General features: G+C 46.9%; 2 protein-coding genes across 3 annotated transcripts in view; both read right to left on the bottom strand.

Annotated features, from left to right (window-relative positions):
• Positions 1-8,856, bottom strand: part of Plekhd1 (pleckstrin homology and coiled-coil domain containing D1) — a 29,916-nt gene extending 21,060 nt beyond the window's left edge. The window contains exon 1 of the mRNA XM_076921836.1: positions 7,612-8,856. Coding sequence (XP_076777951.1) covers positions 7,612-7,760 — 149 coding nt within the window. The 5' untranslated portion in view covers positions 7,761-8,856. The remainder of the gene's footprint in view (positions 1-7,611) is intronic.
• Positions 8,857-18,043: 9,187 nt separating this feature from the next.
• Slc39a9 (solute carrier family 39 member 9) overlaps positions 18,044-26,563 on the bottom strand; it is a 40,097-nt gene continuing 31,577 nt past the window's right edge. The window contains exons 5-8 of one of the 2 annotated variants that reach the window (XM_076921839.1): positions 25,692-25,777; positions 24,523-24,657; positions 21,767-21,868; positions 18,044-21,651 (exon numbers count right to left, since the gene is read on the bottom strand). In XM_076921839.1, the coding sequence (XP_076777954.1) occupies positions 21,502-21,651; positions 21,767-21,868; positions 24,523-24,657; positions 25,692-25,777 (473 nt within the window). In that variant the 3' untranslated portion in view covers positions 18,044-21,501. Of the gene's footprint in view, positions 21,869-24,522; positions 24,658-25,691; positions 25,778-26,563 lie in introns of both variants that reach the window. The other variant, XM_076921838.1, reaches the window with a different exon arrangement.

The following is a 26,563-nucleotide window of genomic DNA, read 5'->3' on the forward strand; positions in this document are numbered from 1 at the left end:
GGCTAAGATACAGAAGCTACAAGACTGTCTTGAGATACACAGAGGACCCTATGTCAAAAGAATAAGAAAAGGTAATCTTTGAAGAGAAGGCAGGTATGTTAGACACAGAGTCCACAGGTACCAAGGTCCTTGGTTGAGAATGCAGCCTGTTCTAAAAGGAAACAGAAGGCTGAAGCAAGACTCCAATGCCTGGATCCAGACTGCACAGGCCTCCGTGGCTTCTGTCATAGCAATGATGGCAGCGCTTACATTCACCGAGCCATAACCACCCCAGCTTACCCTGACTTGCTTCTGTTAATACATTTAACACTCACAGCTACCCTGCCAGGCAGGTGCTGACAAAGTTCCTGAGCTTTCTGTGTAAGGAAATGGAGGCGAGAGATGGCCTGAGGACCTGGGACTACTTGGTAGCAATTGGCTTTCTCTCAGAGTAAGATGGCCACGGGAGGGCTTTGGGCAGGACTGACATGGGTAGCTTTGGCTGCTGCACGGACAACAGACTGTCCTGGCATAGACAGCAGATCTGCTAAAAGCTATTGACACGTATCACCGTATCACCGGGGCAAGAGATATGTAGAGTAGATGGAGGCTTGAAGAGTTCCCAGTATCTTCCCAATAAACAGGATGTCCCCTGCTGCCAATCCCCTCCTAAAGCCAGCACAGGAAGACAGAGGAGATGCTCCAGATAGCCTTTGCTCCATGGTGGCCACACCTGAGCAGGCTGAGAGTCACCATGGACTGCCACATGAGCCATACCTGGCACAGACCTGGAGGCGGAGGGCAAGCTCCTACCCACCATGGTTCATCTGACAAGATCTTTGATTATCAAACTGTGTTGGTGGTGGCTACTCTGACTGACACCTTTTGGCTTCTACTCTGCAGCTAGGGCCCTTGCAGGTCTATGGCAAATTGCAAAGAGGGGCATTCCTCTTTCTATACCTTCCTCCAGAGTCCCCATGTTCTGGACACCCTCATTCAGTATGCAAGGCTGGAACAACCTCCTTTGGGCCCCGCAGAGCTGGGCTGTCAGTGCAGGAACTGGTCACAAGTACCATTTTCCTGTGTTAGCTTCAGTGAGGCAAGCGATGTGAGAACCTGCTCCTCAGGATAACGCTGGAGGCGGGACCTTTCACTCCCATTTCTTAGATGAGGAAAGAAAGGCTTAGAGGTGAAGTAACTGTGGAAGAAAGAAGATTGGAACCCAGGACCGCAAGGCCCTCTTCCTGCTCCTTATCTGGCTCATGGAGCTGATGTCCTGGCTTAAGCCACACCCAGGATAGAGGCTTAGGTAGCCAAGTTGCACTAGCTGAGGTGGGAGGCTCACCGCTCACTAGCAGTGTTGGGGTGAAGCATCTAGTCTTCTTAGGCCTCGGGTCCCTCCCTCGTGTGGAGCTTGAGGATGGTAGTCAATGGCTATTTCTCATGCTTGGGAGGGAGAGGAGTCTGATCACGTGAAGGCTTAGCTCACAGTGAGCACTCAGGAAAGGATTGTTACCATTCTGCTCACTGTTACTCCTTAGTTAACTTCAGCATCCATGCAGTCGTCCTGCCCGCTTCCCATTTGTGCTCACACAGCAGCTACCGAGGAGAACATGGCTGCCGCCCAGCTGGCTGCCTGCTTTCCAAATCTGTAAACAGCCCTGGCCTTCTCCTATCCAGGAGAAGTTTTACTATCAGCTTTTAGATCCCTGGGTTATGGGAAGCCTGGAGTATGTGCAAGGTAAAGGTTTCATTCAGCCCTGGCTGCCTCCTCTCTCCAGTACCACTACTGCTGTTGTTGTTCTTGTTATTATTATTATTAATTTATCTATTTTAAGACAGTGCCTTTGGTGGCCTAGGCTGACCTCAAACTTCATATAAAGCTGAGGCCGACCTTGAACCTTTGACCTTCCTGCCTCCACCTCTTGAGTGCTGTGATTACAGGCATGAGTCACCATAAAGTGGTAAGAATTGAACCCAGGCCTCTATGCATGCTAGACAAGCAGTCTATCAAGTGACCATATCCTCAGCCCCCACTCTGGTATTTCTACCTGCAGATGAAAGAATATTTAGAAGTCAGCAAGGTATGCCCTCTGCTACACATACTTTATTCTGTCTGTCTGTCTGTCTATGTATGTATGTATGTATGTATCTATCTATCTATCTATCTATCTATCTATCTATCTATCTATGTATCTATCTATGTATCTATCTATCTATCTATCTATCTATCTATCTATCTATCTATCTATCTATCTACCTATTGGTTTTTTGACACAGGATTTCTGTGCATACCTCTGGCTATCCTGGGACTCAGTTTTTGTAGACCAGACTGGTCTCGAACTCACAGAGATGTGCCTCCTGAGTGCTGGGATTAAAGGCATGTGCCACCATGTCCAGCTATACTTTATTATCTTATTTAAATGACCCTCAGTGATGGGTAGGTTTTTTTTTGGGGGGGGGGTCTCATTTTTTTCTTCCAGCACAGTGGTAAGGAAACTGAACCATATTGAGATTAAGCAATTAGTAAGTGGTAAAGCCAGAACTCTGCTGACAAGGCCCAGGTTCTCAGCTGCCCATAGGCTGTGTTGCTAGCACGATCACCACCATCCCCAGCTGCGTGTCTCCCATGAGCTGGTCACTATGGAATGGCTGTAGAATGGGCGAGAGAGCTGCTAAGGAGGCAGTTACCTGGCCTAGGCAGGTACCGGGCTGGGCCAGCTTGATGAGCCCCGGCCCTCAAGGAACTTAAGAGATGAATGTAGGAGAGCATGTGGAAAGAAAGAATTGTTAAAAACCAAGCTCCTTCTTTGCACCAGGCCCTGTTTGAGTCGCAGCAGTTTGTGTAGTAATACATTCGCTGCTTAACCAACGTAGGTGAAGAAGCTGGGGTGCAGAGAAATTAAATAACACGCCCCAGATCACACAGCGGGTAAATGGGGAAGCTAGAGATATACAGCTTTAGGATATAGGGTGACACTGTCAGACATGAGGGTACACAGCAACACAGAAAGCACAAGGAGGATGCTGTGACCCTGTGAATGCCTGTGACCCGGCATACCTTACTGTGACATTATAACCCAGCGGGGTGCATAACAATGACACACAGTGCCCGGAGGATGCACAGCGACTACAAAGCACCAGGACACATAGCAACAAGGGACATTTGTGTGAATAACAGAAGTATGGCCACCAAGAGGACGAATGGCTTAGGGTCTGACCAAGGTCTGAGAGGAAGTCTCAAGTGGTCAGGGTTTTGAAAGAATAAGAAATGTCTTAAGAAGTTGGGAGGCAGTAGAAGAGGAAGAGATGATTTCTAGACGGAGAAGGACATATGTAAAGAACAGTATGCTCAAGGTTATCAGAATATCCCTGGTGTTATGTGCAGATAAGTTATGTACTAAAGGGGTGGCCAGGGCATGGGGGAAGGGCAGGAGAGAGCACAGGGTTGTGAGCAGGGCCTGAGAGCAAGGCAGCCCACCCCACCCCTCCCACACACCCTGCAGAGATATCAAACAGGTACAGGGAGGTCTTAGAACTAGAGGGGTGACCCTGAGGGGGTCACAGCCGGGCAAAGGGCGGACCAGAATTATCAAAAGGTAAATATCAGCAGAGCATGCTGAGTAGATAGACCAGGGAAGGGAAGCCTAAGTCTCATGACACTACGGCCAGGGTTTTAGCTTGAGTGACAAGATGGACACAGGTGTCACCTAACATGATAGTGTAGCTTCCCTGCACCCTGATCTCTGAGTATAATAAGGCCCAGTCACAGCTTAGTGGTTAACACTGATCTCATGAGATATCTAGTAGAGGCAGTGGGAAATGTTGTTCAGAGCACAGACGCAGTGTAACACCACGCAGGTCTTGTTAAAGAAGGACCAGCCAGGGACTGTGAAAATGGCTCAGTGGTTAGTGGTGATGGCAACTCTTCCATAGGACCAGGTTCAGTTCCCAGCACCTACAGATCAGCTCATAACCATTTGTAATTCCAGTTCTAGAAGATCCAATTCCCACTGTGGCCTCCTTGAGCACCGAATATACACAATGTACAGGTAGAACACCAATAATTCGTAAAATAAAAGTAAGTAAAATCTCAAAAAAAAACCAACAGATAGAGATAACATCACCACCAGCCAGTCCAGTCTGTGGAGATCTTTGGTGTTTGTGGGTGTAGGTGGTGTGTGTGTGTGGGGGGAGGAGGATTTGAAGTTGGGGATATCCTGGAGGGTAGAAAGAAGGAGATATGATAGGTCAGTGCAGAGAGAGAAAGAGAGAGAGGTCTCAGGAATGTGCATGAGTTTGGGCCAAAGGTGGCATGGCACACACATGGTCTGATGGCTTGTATATGCTTAGCCCAGTAAATGGCATTATTAGGAGGTGTGGCCTTTTTGGAGTAGGTACCCTTGTCCTAGGTGCCTGGAAGCTAGTCTTCTCCTAGCAGCCTTCAGATGAAGACTTCGAACTCTCAGCTCAGCTCTGCCTGCACCATGCCTGTCTGGATGCTGCCATGCTCCTACCTTGATGATAATGGACTGAACCTCTGAACCTGTAAGCCAGCCCCAATTAAATGTTGTCCTTTATAAAGACGTGCTTTAGTCATGATGTCTCCTCACAGCAGTAAAACCCTACCTAAAACACATGGTATCCGTAGAAGCACAAACAGGCACACATACATAGATGTAAATTTAAAAAAAAAAAAAAAAAAAAAAAAAAACAGTGTCAAATAAAACAGGCTTCAGAAAACAGAGCAGAGAACCCACCTAAAGGAGCTCACTCTTCCATGATGTCCCTCAGCCTCCATGTTACCATGGTTTCCCTTACGTGCAGCTTGCTCTGCCCACAAAGACCATGTATGAGAGATTGAAGGTATGTAGCAGTGGAGCAGGCTGGGCCGGGGGCAGGGAGACTGAGGAATGGGCCAACTTCTACCTAAATTATACAACACCCAACAACAGGACACCTCCCGGGATTAGGGAAAACAAGGATTTAGATTTCTGTGGGATTTTATCTTGGAGCCAACTCTCGCTCTCAAGAGGACAGTGGGAACCTACCCACGGATGGATGCATGTGTAGGGTATAAGTTCCCAGCATGGATAATGAGCTGAGTTCTGGATGGCCTTATGGTGGTCTCAGAAAAGCATTCTATGTACCCCTTGCTGACCCTGGCTGAAGCCAAGACCATCCCCCATCCCCTCCTCCTGTTGAGAGGACTCAGGTCTTTGTATCTGTGCTTTTGCTACCTGAAGAGGAAGAAAAGATCAGTTTACCCTCTAGACCCCTCTCAAAATTCTCACTTCCTTCCCTTTGCCCACAGAAAGTAAGCTAACAATGAGAGCACCTTCCTACTGCTGTTTGGGCAAGGTAGGGGTAGAGGTGGTGGGGTACTGGAAGCTCCCGCTAAGGCAGACTGAGGAGGAGAGTTTTAAGAACTCAGCCAGCCACAGCCAGTTCCATCCTGCTCTGTGGTTATTTATGCAGCATGGAGCCTTTCCAGGCCTCTTCCCCTCAGCTGCCCACTAGGGCATCGATTTCTCTAATGGCAAGCCTCTGCAGTGGCGGGTATTGGCTGCTCTGTCCCAAGCCTTCCTGTGGTCACTAATTATCTGAGGCCCAGAGACTGCACTTCACAAATGGGAAAGTGGAGCCCAGAGGCCCTACTGGGCAGCAAGAGGAGGCTGGCTGAGCCTCACTCTGCTCCTCTGTACCCTGACTGGGTGTTGCTGACTCAAGGGAAAACCATGTGTTGGGGGTGGAGGATGGGGGGGGTGTTCTCCCTGAGGAGGGTCCGTGAACAAAGACCTAGAGCTGGCAGGTAGGCTGTTTCCTGAGTCACAGAGAGAGTCTGCACAGGGAGCTCTTGAGCAAGGAAGGAGACAGAGGTGACAGTCTCGTTCAAAGGACACAGAGCTAACTTGGCCCTGGGACTTACTGTTTTGACTTAGACTGGCTGGTTTGTTTTGGGCAGCTGTGGGAACTGCTCTTGGAGACTTAGGGCCCCAAACTCCAAGTGCCCTGGGTTAGCAGCCCCAAATTAAGGAGCCAGGTCCCTCCTCCCCACCAAGTACCTACACTGGAAAAGGGACCCAGGAGATTCAGCCTGAGGGATCCAAGGCACCTACCACCTAATCGGATGCAATCTGGTGGAGATGCCTGGCAGGATAGTCTTAAATGAGAACTCAGAGAAATACCTGGGACAGAGTCAGACCCATTGGAGAGAGATGGTTGCCAGCAGTAGTGCAAATAGCCCCTCCCCCGCCCTTCCCCACCTCTGCACTCACCACACACACACACACACACACACACACACACACACACACACACACACACACACACACACACGTGCTGTGGCAGAGAGACAGGATGCTCCTGGCCCTCAGTTGGCTACAGTCCAGACAGTTCAGCCCTGTGAGCCTCTCAGAAAACCTTCACACTGCTCAGAGCCTTCACTTAAAGCATCAGAGGAAAAAATCTCAACTTGGGAGGTCAACTCGAGGGGTCCTGTATCCCATTAAGTCCCCAAGAGAAATCAGGCAGAAGTAACAAAAGCGGATGAAACCGGCTCTGTAAAACGTGGAATCCCATCCACACCTCCATTCGTCCTGAGGTCTTACAGGAATGTTAAATTATTCATCAAAATTGAACATCAGAACTAACCACTACCACATACACATGATCTGCAAGTCCTGAAAACATCAGAGGCTTTCAGACTCATGGTGTGGGAGGGGGAAGGGGGTCATGCTTCCAGGAATTCCAGGGAGGGACCAGGACAAAGTCTGAGACTTCTAGACACCGCAGGAAATCTTTGTTGACTTGAACATGAAAGCTATGCAGAAAATGGCCTATTGCACTTGCAGCAAGCTTTGTGAGACTCCTGCAAGGCCAGGTCCGGGAATGCCCCTTCTCCCAACACTTGTCATGGCCATAGAAAGCCCTGTTGGCATCTGGGCTTTCATTGGAGTTGGGGCAGAGAGCCTGGTGCTGATAATAGGGCCAGGATTTCTCTGACTCCCCAAACACCTCTCCAAACATCAATCCTCTGGGCAGGACTAATAAATATACCCTCTCTCCCACACCAACTTCAGTGATGTCTATGTATCAAGGCACAGTTGGAGGAGTTTCCAACACAACTCCTTAAAGGACATTTGTGGTTCTCCTCTCTCTTGAGTACTTCAGAGCAGCAGTGGTCTGGCTTGCTGAAATGCTGTGTAAGGTTGAGGATGCGTGAATGGATAGAGGAGAGAGGCGCCTGTTTTCCAACCTACTTAAAGCCTCGACGAAGGGATGGAATTGGCTGTGGAGGTCTCTGGAGACTCTCTGGTTGGGATGGGATTTCTCCTGCGGACTGGCCCAACTTAACCTCAATCTCCAGCCCACATGCAGCCTCGCCTCTTGGGATTTGGGACTTGGTTCATTCCACAGAGAATTCCCGGCATCTACCGGCCAGTGATTCCATTCTAGCTCCAGCGACCAATTAAAGTCGCATCTTCCAGGTGGGGGACAACTGGCTGGGCAGGTCAAGGTCACAGTGGAAGGCTGAGGCAGGGCGGTGACTGGATGAGTAGGAGTGATCCTAAGGCTCAGGGCTTCCTCCTGAGGTGGGGAGGTCTCCCAGGACGCGGGGACAAAACTCACCGTCGGGACCACTTGGCCGACGATCTCCCGAACGGCCGCTTCCACAGAACCCCGTAGAGCTGCACTTTGGTGCTGATGTCCAGCGCGTCCGCGTCGGCCTGCTCTAGGGACGGCGAAGGCGACACGGAGTTGGACTTGGATGTGAACATCGTGTCTCGAAGACGCTGCCCTGGCCGGGCCCACTCCCTTCGTGGGACTGGAAGGGACAGAGGGGACAGTGGGAAGCAGTGGGCACGGCGAGTGCAGGCAGCTGGGGACGCCGTCGGGGCTCGTATCCCGGTGAGCCGAGGGGCGCGGGAAGCTTAGTCAGCGGCTGGGGCGAAGCTCCCGAGCGCCGCCGGCTGGGAGGGACTCCGCGGGGAGGGCAGCTCCGCCGCAGGCTCGCAGCATCACCCCCCTCCTCCCCTCCGGTGCGGGCAGCCTCAATTCTGGTAGCCTGGATTGGCTGGGAGTGGCAGGTGAGCCGCTCAGTCCGACCGCGAGCGCCAATCAGGGCTGGCGCCGACTGCAGGAACTAGCTCAGGGAGTCTGCAGGGTCCCGGTCGGTCACTCGGCTCCGGATTTGGCCACTGCACCTCCCCACCCCCACTCAGGCGTCCAGCGCTCCCCCAGTTCCTTGTGGTCCGTTGTGCCTACATAAAAAACGCTGGCCAGGTGTGGTCCGTGATGGGCAAGAGTCACTCCGCTGCCACCTGCTCGCCTCTGGGCGTGGGCGTGGTGTTAGGGAACTGCGGTTGCCATTTCAACTCCGGCTTTAAATGGCTCGACTAGCCGCTGGATCGTGTTTTTCTCACCTGTAAAGCGGAGACGCTCCTACCTCTTGGTGGTAGGCCAGTGGCCAGCTAAGACTTCGGTAAGTGCCCAAGGACCCGCCTCGAAAAGAGGTTCCAGTAAGATTCCTGGCCCGTCCCTGTTCCCGCAGGTGGGTTTCACTTTGCCCCAAGGCTGCCTGGACCAGATCGGATTTCTTTTCCTGACACTTGGCAGTCTGTGTTGGCATTTGGCACTCAGTGTCAATCTCAAACTGTCAATGCAGTTTGTGCGCCTCCTTGTGCTCCCCAGGGCTACCTGCTCTGTCCACTTCCGATCTCGGTGTACGCACCGCTTTAAGGCCAGGCCTGGGGACTGCCTCACCTCCTTCTCTGCAAGTGGAAAGGCACTCCAAAAGCTGATGGGTTTGTTTGCGTTCTGGAGCCACTCCCCTCCCTCTCCCCCTTCTAGACTCTTCAAGGTTGGAAAGCCACTGGCCCTCAGGGGCAGTCGTGATTGACCTGTGCCCTTAGCGAAACTACTTTCCCCCTCAGGATCTGTGATTCCTCTGTGTGAAACCGAGAAGTTAAAAAAAAAAAAAAATGCAGCAGAACTTGCAAACAAATGGGTAATCTGAGAGCCAAATCAGTTTGCTCGGACTTTATGAGTTTGCCCTGCGCAAGCAACACTGAGGTGTACTTAGTATACCGGATCTCAAGGACTTGTTTGATAAATGCATGCACCAAGTTACCACCACCACCTGGCGCAAGATAAAGATCTTTCTAGTCCCTGGACCCTTCTCCAGCCAACCCACAATCACGGTTCTCAGTTTTCACCATTTGCTTCATGTCTTGAAATATTTGACCCGTGTTGTGGTAAATATTACTTGGGGGTTTCTACCCCACCTTAGATCATTAAGTTCCCAAATGAAAGACACAAAACATTTCTGTTTATAATAAGCCTTAAAGCACTAGAGCTGGGCAGATATCAGCCCTGTATGCTGTTTTGTCTACTTCCCGGTCAATAATCCTGAGATATCACTTGTCATGTTCTGCCTGGGCCACACTTACTCCAACTGGCTGGCCCTCAGGGTCATGTGCTCATGACCCACATTCCTCATGGGGCTTTCTTCTTCCTCTCTCTCCTGGGTGGTTTCTGCCTCAGATCCCAAGCCCTGGGGAACCAAAGCACCACCAACCTCTTTTCTGCCTATCTACAGGCTGTGGGCATCTCGATTAACGAATGATGGATAACTTGGAGGGCAAGGTTTATACAACAAAAGCTGGTGTGTGTGAGGGTCTTGTCTTGAGGCAATAAGACCTTGGGGTACAGAATTTAGCATTTGAATACAAGCAGCATCAGACCAATCCACCCACTACAGATCTGAATGCCCTAAAGGGCATCTTCCGAAGACATCACCAAGGTAGTCAAGTCTTACCTGCCCAGTTTTTCTTTTCCATAGTCTATAAGACTGTTGTCTTACAAAGATTAAACCTGAGGCTTTATGAATGCTAGGCATGTGCTCTACCATTGAATTACACCCCTGGTCCCTTGCAGGTCCTCAAGTTTATAATCTTGATGCCTAGACATTTTTCTTACTTTAGAAACCCCGTTCTTTTTAGATACAAAAACAAAACAAACAAATCTTGCACCAAGAGCCGATGGCATTGTGTTCCCTGGAGCAGGCCATAAACACAAGGAAGGAGAATGCAGAGGCATGTGCCTTTTCAGGGAAGGAGATGGCTAAGGTACCGGACTTGTTTTGAATAGTCACTGTGGCTTCTGGGCCGCCTTCCTGGTGCAGCAGTAGCAAGGATGCCAGCTGCAGTGGTAGTCACTAGGAGTCAGACCTGACTGCATGTGACAGCAGCAACTAATACTCTGGCACTGAGCAGGGTTTGAGGTTTGGCTTTCCTGATATCCTTTTACCAAATTCATTCTCTCCCGAATCAGGTCAGTAGCAGCTCTGGCCTTGTAGTAAAGACCAAGGATGAGCCTGACAGCTGTGGCATGAATAGAACCATTCATGAGAAAAATCTTCAAGGGGAAGGGCTGAGCAAGCCCGGGGGCTTCTGGAAAACACTGCCACAGAAGACACGGAGCTAGGTTTCTTCAATGGCAGAGGAAAAAACAATCTTTGCTCATTTCATCTGCATGCAGAACATCTGGACAGTCCTCGGCTAACAGCAGTTAATGTTGGGTAGAAAAACTCTTAAGAGGCAAGCAACGAGATACTTCAGTTGTTCTCATCCGCTTGTCAAACAGCCTTGACGATGCCAGGTCAGGCATGGGCAAAGCTTTTCCATTTCCCTGTGTTCTCTGGGAGTCTTAATGCACACTGAGAGGTTTATGGAAGGCAAAATAAACCAGGGCTGCAGGCCAAGGTCAGGGCTTCCAAAGCATTATTCTCTTCTCTATCTCCCTCTCTTCCTCTCCCTCTCTCTCCAGGACCTTCCTATGTGGCCCAGCTGATCTCAAATTTGTCATCCTCCTGCCTCCACTTCTGGAGCGCTGTATTTACAGGCCTGTACTACCGTGTTTGGCCAGGATTGCCTAGTCTTAGCAATCCAATGAGACCAGGGTAGAAACCCAGGCTTCCTAAAGGTGCCCCCGACCTGCTGGTTGGATGTCGAGCTGTTGTTCTTAATGTGCTGCTTGCCACTTACCTAATTCAGCTAATTGTGACAGAAACTAAGGGGAGCGTCTTTAGTCTTAATTGCAGGGATGATTAAAAAGTTTATCTAGATCTTAATTTAAATTTGGTGAGTCATATGTCCCCAGGAACTTATCCATTTCTTCTAGATTTTTCCATCTTTTTGGAACACAGTTTTCAAAATATTCCCTAATGATCCTGGATGCCACTGGTACCTGTTGGAACAGCACCAGTCCTACCCCCATGCCTTTCATCTTTAACTTTTTTTTTTTTTTTTTTTTTTTTTTTTTTTTTTTTTTTTTTTTTTTTTTTGAGACAGTGTCTCACTGTGTAGCCAGACCTTGGACTTCACTATGTAGACCTCGAACTCACAGAAATCCTCCTGCCTCTGCCTCTAGAGTGCTAGGAATAATAGTATCTTCCTTCCTTCCCTTCCTCCTTTCCTTCCTTCTTTATTTATTTGCATTGGTGTTTTGCCTGCATGTATATCTGTATGAAGGTGTCAGATCCCCTGAAACTGGAGTTACAGACAGTTCTGAGCTTCTGTCTGTGTGTGTGTGTGTGTGTGTGTGTGTGTGTGTGTGTGTGTGTGTGTGTCCTGGTCCCTCTGGAAGAGCAGCCAGTGCTCTTAAACACTGAGCCATTTCTCCAGCCCTGGTCTTCTCTTTTTCTTTTTGTGAGTTTGGCTAAAAGTTGTCAATCCTGTTTGTCTTTTCAAAGAACTAACTCTTGGGGCAGGAGAGATGGCTCAGGGGGTTATGAGTGTTTGCTGCTCTCTTGCAGAGGACAACAGTTTAGTTCCCAGCACCCACACAGTAACTCACAACCACCTGTAACTTCAGTTCCAGGGGATCCAGCGCCCTCTTTTAGCCTCCACGGACATCAGGCACACATGTAGTACACACACATACATGCAGGCAAAACATTCACACATATAAATAATCTTTAAAATTTTTAAAAAGATCTGTTTCAGTTTTTGTATCTTTTTAGTTTCTATTTCATTGCTTCCTGTCTTCTGGTTTGGAGTTTGGCTTGCTTCTGTTTTCTAAGAATCCGAAGTGCACTGTTCAGTTGTTTTTTTTTTTTAACTTACCTAGCACTCAGGAGAAAACGCTTCTGTAATCTTGGTATTCAGGAGTCTGAGGCAGGAGAATCACAAGGATCAGACTTGGCTACATAATGAGACACTGTCTCAAAAAGAAAAAAAAAAAAATTCTGCTCAAGGTTACACAGCCAGGCTTTTCCTGAAACGTGGTAGACCTATGCAAGCAGAGTGAGGGCTAGCAGCCAATTGGCTATCTTGATTTGTTCTGACTCTGGACCTTCCCACTGCACATAAAGCCTGTGGCAGCAGCTCCAGGTGACTATGGTGACAGTGGATCTTTGCCTGTTCTTGTATACCAGCATGCTGTCTGCTCGGTTTGGAGTTTCTCTCCTGTGTTTGCTGCTCTTCTGGATTTGAGCTACTTCAGGGGAGGCGCAGGACAAGCAGTAGGCACGCAGCAAATGCACACTGCACTGATGCATCTTTGCTCAGCTCCTGGTCAGGTGCTGTGGGTTTCTGCTTTTGTTTGCCAACCAGATGGAAACCAATGTCTCGGGCGCTTGGTTTCCTCTCCCCTCTAAAATGGAATCTGCAGAGTGCCCGAGAATGGCTGTGGAAGCCACCTGTCAAGGCTAGACTTGGAGCGTCTGCCAGAGCATCAGAACTTTGCCTAGACATTAGCCGTGAGGATAAACACTGGGCTTCTGAGGGCTCCACACTCTCGGCTTTTCTTACCCTCCAGTCCCAGCTAGACACATGCACTTTTCACTTGTACTCTCTCCCACACATCAGGGACCTCCAGAGTCCAGACTTACTGGCTGTCTCTCATCTGATCTCTAAGCCTGAAGCCAACCATACATGTTGGCATCACATCCTCTGCTGCTCACCATGCTTTGACCTGATCCCCAACTCCTGACCTTCTGCTGTAATACCTCCCACAGCCAGCCCGCTCCACACGCCCTCACCCCATCAGGACTCGCCCTACTGTTCCCCAGACTCTGGTCACACCAGTTCTGATGCCCTGCCAGGCTGTCTTACCCGTTTGTATCTTTTCTCCACTTGCCCTTCCCTTGTCTAGGTTTGTCTTCTTCCTTCTTTGTCTGCTTAGACCCAGGTCAAATGATGCTGGTCACACCTCCCCCCCCCCCCCCCCCCCCCCCGCGGAGTGTTCTATTCCTTCTGTGACTGGACTGTCGGGAGGGATTGCTGAACAAGGCATGGCTGCCTCCAGGGTAATCTTGGAGAGATGTTGCATTCTAGTTCCATTCCCATTGCCATGACAAAATACTTTGACAAGAAGCAACATGGGGGACAAAAGGGTTTATTTCTCTTATAATCCAAATTACAGCCCATCTTGGGAAAGTCAAGGCAGGAGCTCAGGGAGCCAATCACATCACATCCACGACCAAGAGCAGAGAGCATATTGCTTGCTTGCTTAGTACTCGGCTAGCTTTTTCCACTCGCACAGGCCAGAGCCCAGCCCATGGAACGATGGTGCCACCCACCATCAATTAACAGGCCAACCTTCCACAGGAACGCCTACAGTAGGCCAGCCTAATCTGGATAAGTCCTCACTGAGACTTTTCTTCCAGATGATTCTAGCTTGCGTCAGGTTGACAGAACTAAGCATCTCTGGAGGTAAAGTGGGGTCCGTGCACCACAGGACAGCACAAAGCCTGTAAGCTGAAGGTAGGCGAGGAAAATGAGAGCATGGCCCAGATATGGAAGATGGCTGTCTTGACTGGGTGATAAGGGTCCCCACAGGCCCTGCAGCAAGGCTTGCCTGTCCAGGGGAAGCTCCCTTGAAGCCATTCTGCCACCCCATTAGAGAGCTCTCTGCCTTGGCTCTCTTGAACTAGTCTAGCAGACGAGCCTGCTCTCATCATCAGGTCTGTTGTCCCAACTGGCCACAGGTGCTCACACCCAAGGACGCCAGCGTAGATGTTTCTCGGGGTAGCCGGAGCACCTTGGTGCCCCACTGGCCTGCCACCTCCCAACACTAATATGGGCTTTGGAACCCTAGAGCATCATGGGAGCAATGACTTCTCAGAAATGCTTAGGATATACCCTTGAGGGTACTATGTGGATTAAAATACCTAGTTTAATTTAGCTTCTTAGAACATGGATATTTTATTTTGGGTTTGGGTAGGTATGTTGAGTTTGGCTAGTAAACCCATAAGCCATTTATTGTTATAATCTCACACACTCCCAAAACATCCCTGAGTGAGAACCAGGGGGTTGGTCCCTCATGTAGAACTGAATGCAGAATTTAGCAGGCCAAACAGCAGTGATCAGGCACCAGCGTTAGCTTCATCTTCCCTCAGTAAAAAGGTTGACAGTAAGAACTTTGAGACCCTCTAGAATTCATATATCAAAAGGGGGCCCTGTAGCAGGGTATGGTGGTACATACCTGCAGTCCCAGAAATTGGAAGGCTAAAGCAAGTGGATCATGAATTCAGGGCCAGCCTGGGCTACATAGTAAGATCCCGCTTTAAGTGGGGAGAGGGCCTTCCAGTACTTAACACCACATTAGCTTACAGTGTTGTGCAAGTCCCAAAGAAGGTTAGTTTCTGGTTCTCAAAGTATTACATAAATTTGCCTATGGCCAACATCAGGCTAACACCTCCCCCCCCCCTCCCCAAACGCACCCAATCTTGTTGAAGTATTGAGTAGAGCAAAGGCTGCCAGCACACTAGAATAAACCAGGCCTGCTTTTTCTGCCCCTCCATACCTTTTGCCGTGAGCCCCAGAAGACCCACCTAAACCATGGGCTGGAGATGGCTCAGTGGTCAAGAACACTTGTTGCTCTTTCAGAGTACCTGGGTTTGATTCCCAGCACTGACATAATGGTTCATGACCATGCTTAACTTTGGTTCCAGGGGATCCAAAGCCCTCTTGTCCTGAGAGTACCAGAAATGCACGTGGTACAGACATACACGCAGGCAAGCATATATATAAAATAAAATCAAAAAAAAAAAAAAAAAAAAAAAAGAGAAGGTTTTTGATGAGAACAATAGAAGTCTATGCATAAAGGGCAGTGGGCAGAGCCCTTTTTTATAGTTCAGAAGAAGAGAGCGCAGGAAGACTGGGGAGAAGGTTAGAGGCAGGGTGAGCAGGCTGCAGTGACCAGCAGGACCGCACCCGGCAAGGGACACTGATGGGGTCCTGTTATCTGTACAATTTTATTTTTTCCTCTGCACCCTATCTCTCCCTTTGGCAGGGTGACAGGGACTATAAGTAGTACGTGCTTCTTTGCTAGTTTTCTTAATGATGTTTTCCAGAAATCTGGAGCACCCTGGGCACCATCTATCACGTGGCACCCGAGATTCACATGGGCCTCTAATGGTGTACAATAGCATGCACTCCTGCAACACTGCCATATGCAGCAATCTGCACTACAGCTAAACATTATCTGAGCTGGGCACAGTGGTGCATACTTTTAATTCCAGCACTCAGAGGCAGGCAGGTTTCTGAGTTTGAGGTCAGTCAGAGCTACAGAGTGAGTTCCAGGATAGCCAGGGCTACACAGAGAAACACTGTCTTGGGGTGGAGGGTGGGGGGATGGGGGGAAGATCTGAACTCCAAGACCTAAGCATGGGCAACAACTTTAGGAACAGGTCTCCAAGGCCCCATGAAATGGTAGCTTAAGAACCAGCAACGCAACTACATCAGACTCAAAAGCTGCTGAATGGAAAGGAAACAACGGTCAGAATAAAGAGACAGCCTACAGGTGAAACAGCCCGGCTCCTCATCTGTCAGACAGTTAATATCCCGAACACATAAATAACTGGATACAAGTATCCAAAGAACAAACAACACAACCAACAAATGAACAAAGGAACTGTACAGACACATCTTAGAAGACACACAAATTGACAACAAATGTGTGAAAAAAAAATATGATGTGAAAAGCCAATGTCTGTGGCCATCAGGAAAGTAAGTCTAAACACCAAGATTTCACCTCACCCAGTCACAAGACCATCAGTCAAGAGAACAGCAGACTCGGCAAAGACAGACCAAAGAAAAGCCTATGTTAAACCACCATATCAGTCGGTACAGAGGTTTATCAAAAATGCTTACCAGATGATCTGGCTATGCCAGTCCTGGGTATACAAAGGAAGGAATTAAATTCAACATACTGAAGACATACCTACATACCTATGCTTACTATGGCACTATGCATAACAGCCAAGTTATAGAATCAGCTTAGCCACGTATCAACAGATGAATGGTTAAAGAAGTGCATGGAGATGGCAGTGGTGGTGCACGCCTTTAATCCCAGCACTGCACTCAATGAGGCAGAGGCCGGAGGATCTGTGAGTTCAAGGCCAGCCTGGTCTACAGAGTGAGTTCCAGGACAGCCAGGGCTACACAGAAAAACCCTATCTCGAGAAAACAAAAACAGCAATAAATAAATAGATGAGAGAGAGAGAGAGAGAGAGAGAGAGAGAGTGAGAGAGAGAGAGAGAGAGAGAAATGAATGAATATGTGTGTTATTTGGTCATAAGGAATAAAACTATGTCCTCTGCAGGAAACTCGGTGGAACTGGAGATGATGGTGCTATGTGCATTAAGCTAGACTTGGAGGCAAATACTATATCCTATCCCAGCTCTGACCTCAATTTAAAAAAGATCACCCACCCCACCGTCCCAGCCCCTGGGTATGGGGCACACACCTTTAATACCAGAACCAGGAGAAACTCTGAATCTGTAGCCTGGTTTTCATAGTGAGTTCCAGGTAAATTAGGACTATATAATGTGACCCTGTCAAAAAGAGAAAAACATAACAAAGGGACCATGGAAGCAGAAGGCAGATTATTTGGGAAGGAGCCAGGAGAAAGGGGGAGGAGGGACAACAAGGGAATAAGGGGCAAATGTAATTAAAGTGCATTGTATACATTGTATACACACATGCAAACATTATAATGAAATCCATTCTTTTGTGCAATTAATATCACTACTTTAGTTTTTGAGTGGGGGGGGGTCTCATGTAAACCAGGCTGGCCTTGAACAATGAGGTGAAGGATGACCTTGGGATTCTCCTGCCTCCATCTCCTGAGTGCTAGGATCACAGGTCCCAGCCACCATTTTTCTTTTTAGAGACGGGGTTTCACTCCATAGTCCACACCTTGAGCTCCTGGCAGTCTGCTTCTGCCTTAAGAGTGCCAAGCCATGAACAAGCCATTAAAAATAAATACAATAAATATATGCCATTAATAAATATAATTTTAAAAAAACATAAAGAACTCCACATGCCCCGATGACTCAGTGGGTAAAAGTGCTTGTGGCTTGTCAAACAAGCCAACTTTGAGGCAACCCAGGATAGCAGAGACTTCTGAAAGTTGCTCTCTGACCTCCGCACTGTGGCATGTCTTTGCTTGCCTCCGACATCCCCTCATGCTAATTCAAAAGCCAGCACTTCTATTTAAGTATCTCTTTGCAGACACAACTGATCATAGCACTTACATGCTCACACAACATCCCTGCCCTTTGAAAGGGGTGGGTAATCCATTTCTCTCTTCTCACTTCTCAAAAGAGCCTGCTTCTCTCTTCTGGCATAGCTACCTTTATAAATCATATCTGCTACGAGCAGCAAGAGGGGTGGTGGTCACTGAATTTGTCTTGTGGAGCAGATGGCATTCTGGGTTCCTCATTTCCCCTTCCTCTTCCCTCCTCTGCCTAAAGGGTATCTTTCTTCTGTCTTTTATAAATTCCCATCACCTCAAAATGTTTAAATTACATTTTTTATTTTGTTTGGAGGGGGCATGCATACATACTATGGTACACACATGGAGGTCATAAGTCAACTCATGGGAGTTGATTCTCTCCTTCCACCAAGTGGGTATCAGGGCTCAGCCATCAGACTTGGCAGCAGGTGCCTTCACCGGCTGAGATATCCTGATGCCCAACTTTTTTGTGTATCAGGTCTGGCTGCCAAACACAAATATTGCCGACGTGTAAGTAGAGAGCCACTCACATAAGGTATGCACTAATAAAAATTTAATATCATAAAACAAATCAGAAAACAGCAATTTTTAAACCATTCACAATTAAAGTGGAAAGACACAAAATTATAAGGCAGCCATCCATGGAATGAGTTTATGTGTACAAAGGATCCAGAAAAGGAGACATTTAAAAATCACCGTTTAGGCCACCAAACCAGGGGAATCATGGTGTTGCCATCCCAGTAGAGTCCCAGTTTACAGGAAGACACACCAGACAGAGAGCAAAGTCAGTCTCTGCGCTTAGCTCTTCTGGGGGGCTGAGCACATGTAAAGAAGTCCTACATGTCTGACAGTCCTTTCCCACCAGCCTCCATCTTCAGGTCTCCTGAACTGAACTTCGATGTCTCAAGTACAAAAAGTTGTACAATATCTCGACCAGTGTTCTTCAGGGGTGAGTCCCACTCTGCACTGAACAGAAGTTTGCTGCAAAGACTCTCTTGCCGAATGACTGCCTGTGGTGCAACGGTCCGGCCCAAAAAGGCAGGAGTGCCTTAGAGGCTTGTGCTATTGACATGCAGTCCCATGTTCAGAACTTCACTAGCATGAGGGTCAGGGCTTAAGACACTGTCACTGCTATGCCCCTCCTATCTCTAGTCCTTAAAAAGTAGAACCAGCTAGAAGTGACAGACTAGCTTAAAAAAATCTGTTTTCCCCTTTCTATAACAACAGACCCTTCCTTTCTTCTAATGATCGTCAACCTCCCAGAGAAGTTGACTCGGCTGTTCTGAACTGAGAATCTGGGGACTAAGGTAAAGGAGGGAGAGAACACTGTCTCGGTGGGTAGTACCATCCCAACCGCTGCCATTTCTAGGCCAGGAAGTCTGCCTGTAAGGACTCGAGCTGGCAACAGCACACACAGGAAAGCAGAGTCAAATGGGACACCACTGCCCTGCTGACTCGGGGACTGGCAACACTGGGAATTGGGGAGCGGGGAGAGGGTGCTCTAAATCTGAAGACCATCTAGATTCTGGGGAAAAGGGACTCCAATTCCAATTAAGACTGCTTTGGTCATGAGGAAGGAGGGCCCATGCTTTTCATCAATTGCTTCTTTGGTAACCCATAATTCCACTTGTAATTGTGGCAGCAGCTGAAGTATCACCAATGTGTTCAAATGTGTTTGCACATTAAGGCATCCACACCTCCAGAGGGAGTTTTAGGGTGGAAGAAAACAGAACTGAAACGTGATGTGAAGCAATCAAGGTGGCTGCTCTGGGAGAGCAACCTCTCCCCACCAGACAGAGGCCTCTGCATGGTTTCTGCTGCCTCTAATGCATTTGAGCCCTATTGAGAGTCATATGGCTATCTGAGCCTGCTGGGCAGGGGAAGGGACGTGCTGTCCCCAGGCAACAGCTCCGGGCCTGGAAGGCCCCAGCTTTGGAAAGCTCACTATGACTGAGGCCCGGAGGGGAAGGCAGATTTGGAAGTTTGATGGTTCAGTCCTTACCAGAGTCCAAGGCCCTACCCAAGATAATATTCTAGCCAAACTTAGAGTGAGATGGCAAGGCACTGCTGAACGAAAGAGGCTCTGGACAGCACAACAAATCTCTGACCACTGCACGGAGCGAGATGACAGAAGCTACTTCTACCCAAACCAAACCAGACACAGTGAGTTTCTAGAGAGGTCAAGACATCTGTACTTTGGGAGGACTAGATGAGGCCAAACCTTTCCAAGTCACCTGCTTGTGCCTAATCACGAGAGTTGCCCACACTCCCCTACTGCACTTTAGCATGGGATGCAATGGCCACCAGCCTCCACAGAACTGCATCCCATTTCTACTTTCTCCATTACAGCCAGCAGAGGGCGCACAGGTTTAATCCCATAGCTGCTAGCTGACCTAATGACAATTTAGGAGAGAAAGAAAGAAAACTACAGGCATGCTGGCACAGATGTCATAGAAAAATACAAATGACTGCACTTGCTGCTCTGAAGAAACTAGTCTTGGCTCCCTCTTTATGTAAAGTATTTTTGAAATGCTACAGAAAATATAAATTAATACAGTATTATACACTTATCTGACTAGGATTTATTCAGATTTTGGCAAACATGGAAGAATTACCTTTGTTGAATACTTTTACCATCTCATTTGCTTTAATTACCAGAGTACTAGTGACTGTGTCAACTCGCATGAGGAGGTGACATTTTTGAGGGTGTAATAAGGTTGTGCTGGACACAAAGGTAACTTACTTGAAGGAAATGAAGACTAGACAGTGCTGTCTTCATCATCATGGTTCAAGTGGTGAGAATTCATTTCACTCAAGGACTGACATCACCAGGAGCAGTAGTAGTACACAGTGGGGCAGGGAGATTGAAGGGAAGAGTGGGGTGCAGACATGATTGCAAGGAGATTGAGGCCAGCCACAGATACTCCCCTCTGATACAGCCCTACCGTCTCCTGCACAGGAGCTTAGGGGCAGGCAGAAACACTCTCCACTCTGGGCAAGGCTCAGCCAGAGGGACTGCTGGCTGCTAAAAGAAATACTTAGAACAGCAGTTCTCAACCTATGAGTCACAAGGCCCACAGGGATGGCATATCATATATCCTGTTACCAGACATTTACATTACAATTCATAACAGTAGCAAAATTACAGTTATGAAATAGCAACAAAATGTTACAGCTGGGGAAGGGGGCACCACAACATGAGGAACTGTAGTAAAGGACTGCAGTGTTCCGAGGGTTGAGAACCACTGACTTAGAAGGAAAGAACAACATACTTTGTAATAGTGTTATTTTTTTTAAAAGGTTACTACAATATATCAGTAACTATCCAAATTCCTGGAAATTTTAACATCCCTTAATTTCACTGCGATCATACTGTTCTTGAGGGAAATCCTGTGCCTGAACAGAATCTGGCTACTGAGAGTGTGCTGCAGACAAGTATTCTGCAAAGGATACTTTTTAAAAAGCCAGTCCCACCTCCTTGCTCTATTGGAAGGAAGGGCAGGCTCTACATAGGGAGGCACGTGCAAAGGGGTTACTGAAGACTCTAAACACCCCTTTCCATGGATGTTTCTTTTGGGTTCAGTTCAGCTTATGTGTCCTGCTCTTATTTTCCTTATTCTAACCTCAAATTAGTTGCCATCATCTTTAAATCTAAGGGACAGGTGTTCCCACCTTCTCTCATGGCGTGTGGCACGGACACTAGAGCACCAGTCTTACATGGTGAGTACCAACCATTTTAAAACCAATGGCTAAAGTGGCAGAGCCTCTAAACTAAGGGAAAAAAACTTTAGCTTAATTACAGAACACTGCAGTTTCATAATTCATTGTATGAAGTTCTCCACTTTTCTTTAAAACTAAAGTCCATCTTCCCTGAGAATAGGGTTAAGAGAAACATCAAAACTTAATATAGCAAAGTCCCTTTAAAAGACAACACAAAGTCTCTGTCTAATTCTGATGTTCCTGCTCTATGTTGTCCCACTTCTCCACGATTGACTCTCATCTCCCTCGGACTCTAGGAACACAGGTGGAGATGGGCAAGGTGAGACAAGACACTGAGCAAGTGAGGAGCGCCACACGCTTGCTCTTCTTCCCAGATGGCAATGGCCGTGGACTGAGGCTGGAATCTGAATGGTCAATGCTGGTGTCCTATTGATAGGATGAGCGGTATGAGACAACCCAGAACAAGGGCTGCCACCTCAAGGCGGCTGAGGCCTCTCCCTCCAGTGGAGTCAGGTTTGTGGCTGTGCCCCATTCCACCCACTTCAGGGAGGACATGGACGGTGGCAACATAAAGAAATGTCCCAGCAGAGAAAAGCATGGCCACTCCAGTGGCATTGACCTCTGAAAGGGCTTCTTTACTGCTCTGTGAATTAGAAGAGATTAGAATTAGAATTAAAACAAATCACATCAAAGTTAGAGACAGGAAGATGTACCAACTAAATCTGAATATATATACCTGATGCTGCTTGGTACATGGAAACATCTTGAGATTGGATGAATAAATTCTGTCATTTATGGGGAGGTCTTAAATAAAGGTTTAAAAACACCAGTGACACATACAATCACAGCTTAAAAATTTATTTGAAATTCACAATGTTTATTATACAGATACTATGATTTGAGAACATAATAAAATCAAGCTAATCAACATATTTATTACTTCAAATGTTCATGACTTTCAAGGAGAACATTTAAAATGTACCCTTACATTTTGAAATGAAAGCTTTATTACCTAGAGCTGCTTTTTAAAGCAACTTTCAAGCACTGCCTAGGAAGTTTCACTTCCACCTCTGAGATGGAATCTTAACATTTTAGGCATCAGTTCATTTGTTCTGTTATTTAACGACTATCCTCTGTGTTACCAAGCTAGGTGCTTGAGACACAGACTGACCAAGATGCAATAGAGGCAGCTATCTCTTAGTGTGAGGCCAGCCTGATCTACATTGTGAATTTCAGGACAGTCAGGGCTACACAGAAAGACCCTGTCTCCGAAACAAACAAACAAATAAATAAAACAAAACAAGATGCAATAGCTACCTTCATAGCACTAAAATATATCTCATTCACTAATCTGGGTCTTGTTGGTTTTGATTATTTAAGATGAGGTCTCATAGTATAACCTGGGCTTAAACTTTGGATTCTCCTGCCTCAGTTTCCCAAGTGATGGGATTACAGCGTACCATTCATTATACTGTCATTATTTACTAATCTTTATACAACTAGCCACAGCCTTTCTATTAAAGAGTAGACATGTGGGCCAAGGCACCTAGTTAAAACCTCACAGACTTGCCCCAGACGCAGCATACCGGTAACTCCATGCTTTCAGAATTATCAGGAGCTTTCTCCATAAAAAGTTCTAAAGCACAGCGCTCAGTGAGGTGATGGTGTCATTTGTAAATGAACCAGCGGGTGGGGAGGTGGCAGAGTATTTGCCCAGCATGTGCAAGGCCCTGGGCTTAATCCTCAGTAACAACAGCAGGTGCCTGTAGGGTAGCCTATAAAGAACTACCCATTGCTCTTAGGGAGAAAGGCCCTGTGTAAGACTCATTTGTTAGACTCAAGATCAACAATCAACAGACCCTGGTTATCAGGATCTAACTACTTGGTCACCATTATCCATACATACTGTCTTAAGTCTTTAAGTATTATCCATACATACTGTCTTAAGTCTTTAAGTATTATCCATACATACTGTCTTAAGTCTTTCCCTTTCCTTCCTTTTTATTTTTTTTAAATGAGAAAAGAACAGAAAGGAAAAAAAGGAAGAAAGAAAAAGCAGTCTGGGGATACAGTTCCTTGGTAGGCCCTGGGTTCATTCCCACCAACCAGCCAACCAATAGAAAACCAGAAGAGTCAATATTCCTTTTAACACATTTATCGTCTTATATGATGATGAACCAATGACCTTCTGAGGAGGCATGGGGGAAAGCAGTTCCTTCCAAGCAGCCCTGGTTAGTCTGATACTAAGATTTTCCTTGTGATTCTACTCACTGACTTTAGGTAAACTAGAAAGGGCGGTTGCTATGGACAGTTTGGAAATGGGAGCATGTGAGCTCTAAGCTGAAGCCTGACATCAACTCTGAAGCTATGTTCAGGTACAAAGAACTGAAAGAACTGGAATCCCAGCTGCCTACAGCCATCTCTGCTCCAGCTCTACTAGAGGCCACTGAATGGCTTGCCTTGCATGCTTCCCATGTCTGCCTCAGCATTAGATGTTGGGTGTGGTGCTGGAGAGATGGCTCAGGAGTTAAGAGCACCAGCTGCTCTTCCAGAGGACCTAGATTCAATTTCCAGCACCTGCATGGCAGCTCACAACTGTCTGTAATTCCAATTCCAGGGGATCTGGCACCCTCACACAGACATACATGTAGGTAAAACACCAATGCACATGAAATAAAAATAAATAAATTAAAAAAAAATTTGGATGATTCTGACTGTTATCTGCCAAAAAAAATAAGCATGGCTGGTTAAATGATACTATCTTAAACACTGAAATGCTACTATATATTTATTCAAATACTCTTAGAACTGATATTCAATTTATATGACTATTAAAGTCATGAAAAGGACTAACTTGAAATTAAGACACTTATTTTATACAGATTTTTACTTTCAATTTTTGTCATTGTTTGAGAAAATACTCGAGTGGGGCCTGGAGTGGGGTGGGGGTGGGGAGGACAGAGCAAGCAGGGCTGGGGCAAGAAGGAGAAGGGAAGGGGAAAAAAAAGAAAGAGAAAATACTGTCCTTGAAAAATTCAACCTAAGATTCCCTACCAGATTTGTTGAGCCTTTTGATATTGTGACAGAATGTTGTGACATACATAGACAACAAGACAACTGAGTTACTAATGAAATAATATAAGAAATAAAAAGTTGTGTCATGTTTCAGTAAGTTTACGATTTTGTGTTGGGTCCATTCACAGCTCTCAGCCCCACGCAGCTTCCAGGCTGCAGGCTGAAGCCTCTGAGAGAGCTAGACAAACACATGACTACACAGTAAGGGATGCTCACACTTACCTTACTTAATCCTAAGTATGTCAGCATGGACATGGCTGGTGCTGCCAATGCAAAGACCAGCAAGTGCTTTCTGATTCGATTCCGCTCCAGGCCAGCATGCATCAGGAAGGAAACCAGCCCAAATGCTGCTGGAGCCTGGAAATGACAAAGTAGCCCCTTTATCACTTGACAAGCAGGGCTTGCTTCCACGTCGAGAAATGTACGTGATGTTATCTGAATAGGAGAAACCTTGCTCCCACCAAGAGCAAGCTTGCCTTTTAGGAACCAATGGTCTCATAAGAAAATCTTACATGTGTCTGTATATATCTTTCTTGGTAGCGTTGGACACAAGATTATTTTGAATTTTTAATTCTTACTATAATTGTGTGTGTGTGAATGTAGCCACCTGTGTGCCACAGTGTGTGTGGTGATCAAAAGACAACTTTTGGGAACTGGTTTGTCAAACTTGTTTAGCAAGTACTTTTACCCACTGAACTGTCTAGTCACTTATGTGAACAAACTTCTATGAAAAACAGAAATTGAGGGCTGGAGAGATTTGGCTGGTCAATGGTTAAGAGAACTGGCTGCTTGCTCTTTTAGAGGTCCTGAGTTCAATTCCCAGCAACCACATGGTGGCTCACAACCAACCACCTATAATGGGACTCTGTTCCCCCTTCTGGCATGCAGGAGTACCTGCAGACAGAGCACTCATAGATACAAAATACATAAATAAATAAATCTTTAGAAAAATAGAAATCAGTAAGCATTTAGCCATTTGTGTATATGATACAAAAAAAAAAAGCCCTTCCAATGAGTTAAAGAAAATAATAGCAAAAACAAAAGCACTGAACACACATATTTAATTCTCCTAAATTGGATAGTAATTAAAAATTTAAAAATGGGGGTGGTGGTGACTATTAGATGCTGCAATGGGTCAAGGTGTTTGCTCTGTAAGACTTGGGACCCGAGTTCAAACCCCAGGACTCAGGTAAAGGTAAAAAGAAGGGATCAATTTCACAAAGTTGTTCTCTGACTTTTATTATGCTGATGGTGGCATGTGTGTGCTCATGTGCACACACACATATAATAAATACATTTTTAAAGCTAAAAAGATACTACATTTCAGAAATGCATCAATGATCAAGACAAATTTTAATCACAAATATGTTCAATATCGGATCTTGGCTTACCTTGTGTAGCATTATTGCCACAAACACAATTAACTGGACACTAGTCTGTGAAGTAGAGGCTGCTGCTCCCAAAGCTACACCATCAGCTAAATTGGGAGACAAGGAAACAAGATGCTATGAAGGGAGGCAGTGCTGGACTTGATCTGGGCAAGCTACTCAACCTCAATGAACTTCATCTTCAGGGTGGAGTCAATAAACCCGGTGGTGGTGCACACACCTTTAATCCCAGCATGTGGGAAGCAGAGGCAGGCAGATCTGAGTCTGAGGCTAGCCTGGTCTACAGAGTGAGTTCCAGGATAACTAGGGCCACAGAGAGAAATCCTGTCTGAAAAAACCAAGGCGGGGGGAAGATGGGGTCAAAAACTGTGCATTCTTAGGGCTTCCTGAGTGCTAAAAATAATAGATGCCAAGAGCTGAGCATCTGGCCCCGAATCATCCATAAGTTAGCTGTCTTTATTGCTAAAAAAATATGAAATACAAACATCCACTGATGAGGCAAGTTATAAGAATGGTAACGAAGAATTTCAAAGAAGACATCTTTCTGTCTTCAGGGCTTGAGGCTTCTATACAGACGATTCACACATGATGGGGACTCTCTGAGTTTGGGTTACTATGCTGTGATGAAACACCATGACCAAAGCAAGCTGGGGAGGAGAGGGTTTATCTGGCTTACATTTCCATGTCACTGTTCATTACTGAAGGAAGTCAGGACAGGAACTCAAACAGGGCAGGAACCTGGAGGCAGGAGCTGATGCAGGGGCCGTGGAGGGGTGCTGCTTATTGGCTTGTTCCTCCAGGCTTGCTCAGCCTGCTTTCTTCTAAAACCCAGGACCACCAGCCAGGGATGGCACCACCCACAATGGGCTGGGCCC

The sequence above is a fragment of the Arvicanthis niloticus genome, chromosome 23, assembly GCF_011762505.2.
Source record: "Arvicanthis niloticus isolate mArvNil1 chromosome 23, mArvNil1.pat.X, whole genome shotgun sequence".
NCBI lineage: Eukaryota > Metazoa > Chordata > Mammalia > Rodentia > Muridae > Arvicanthis > Arvicanthis niloticus.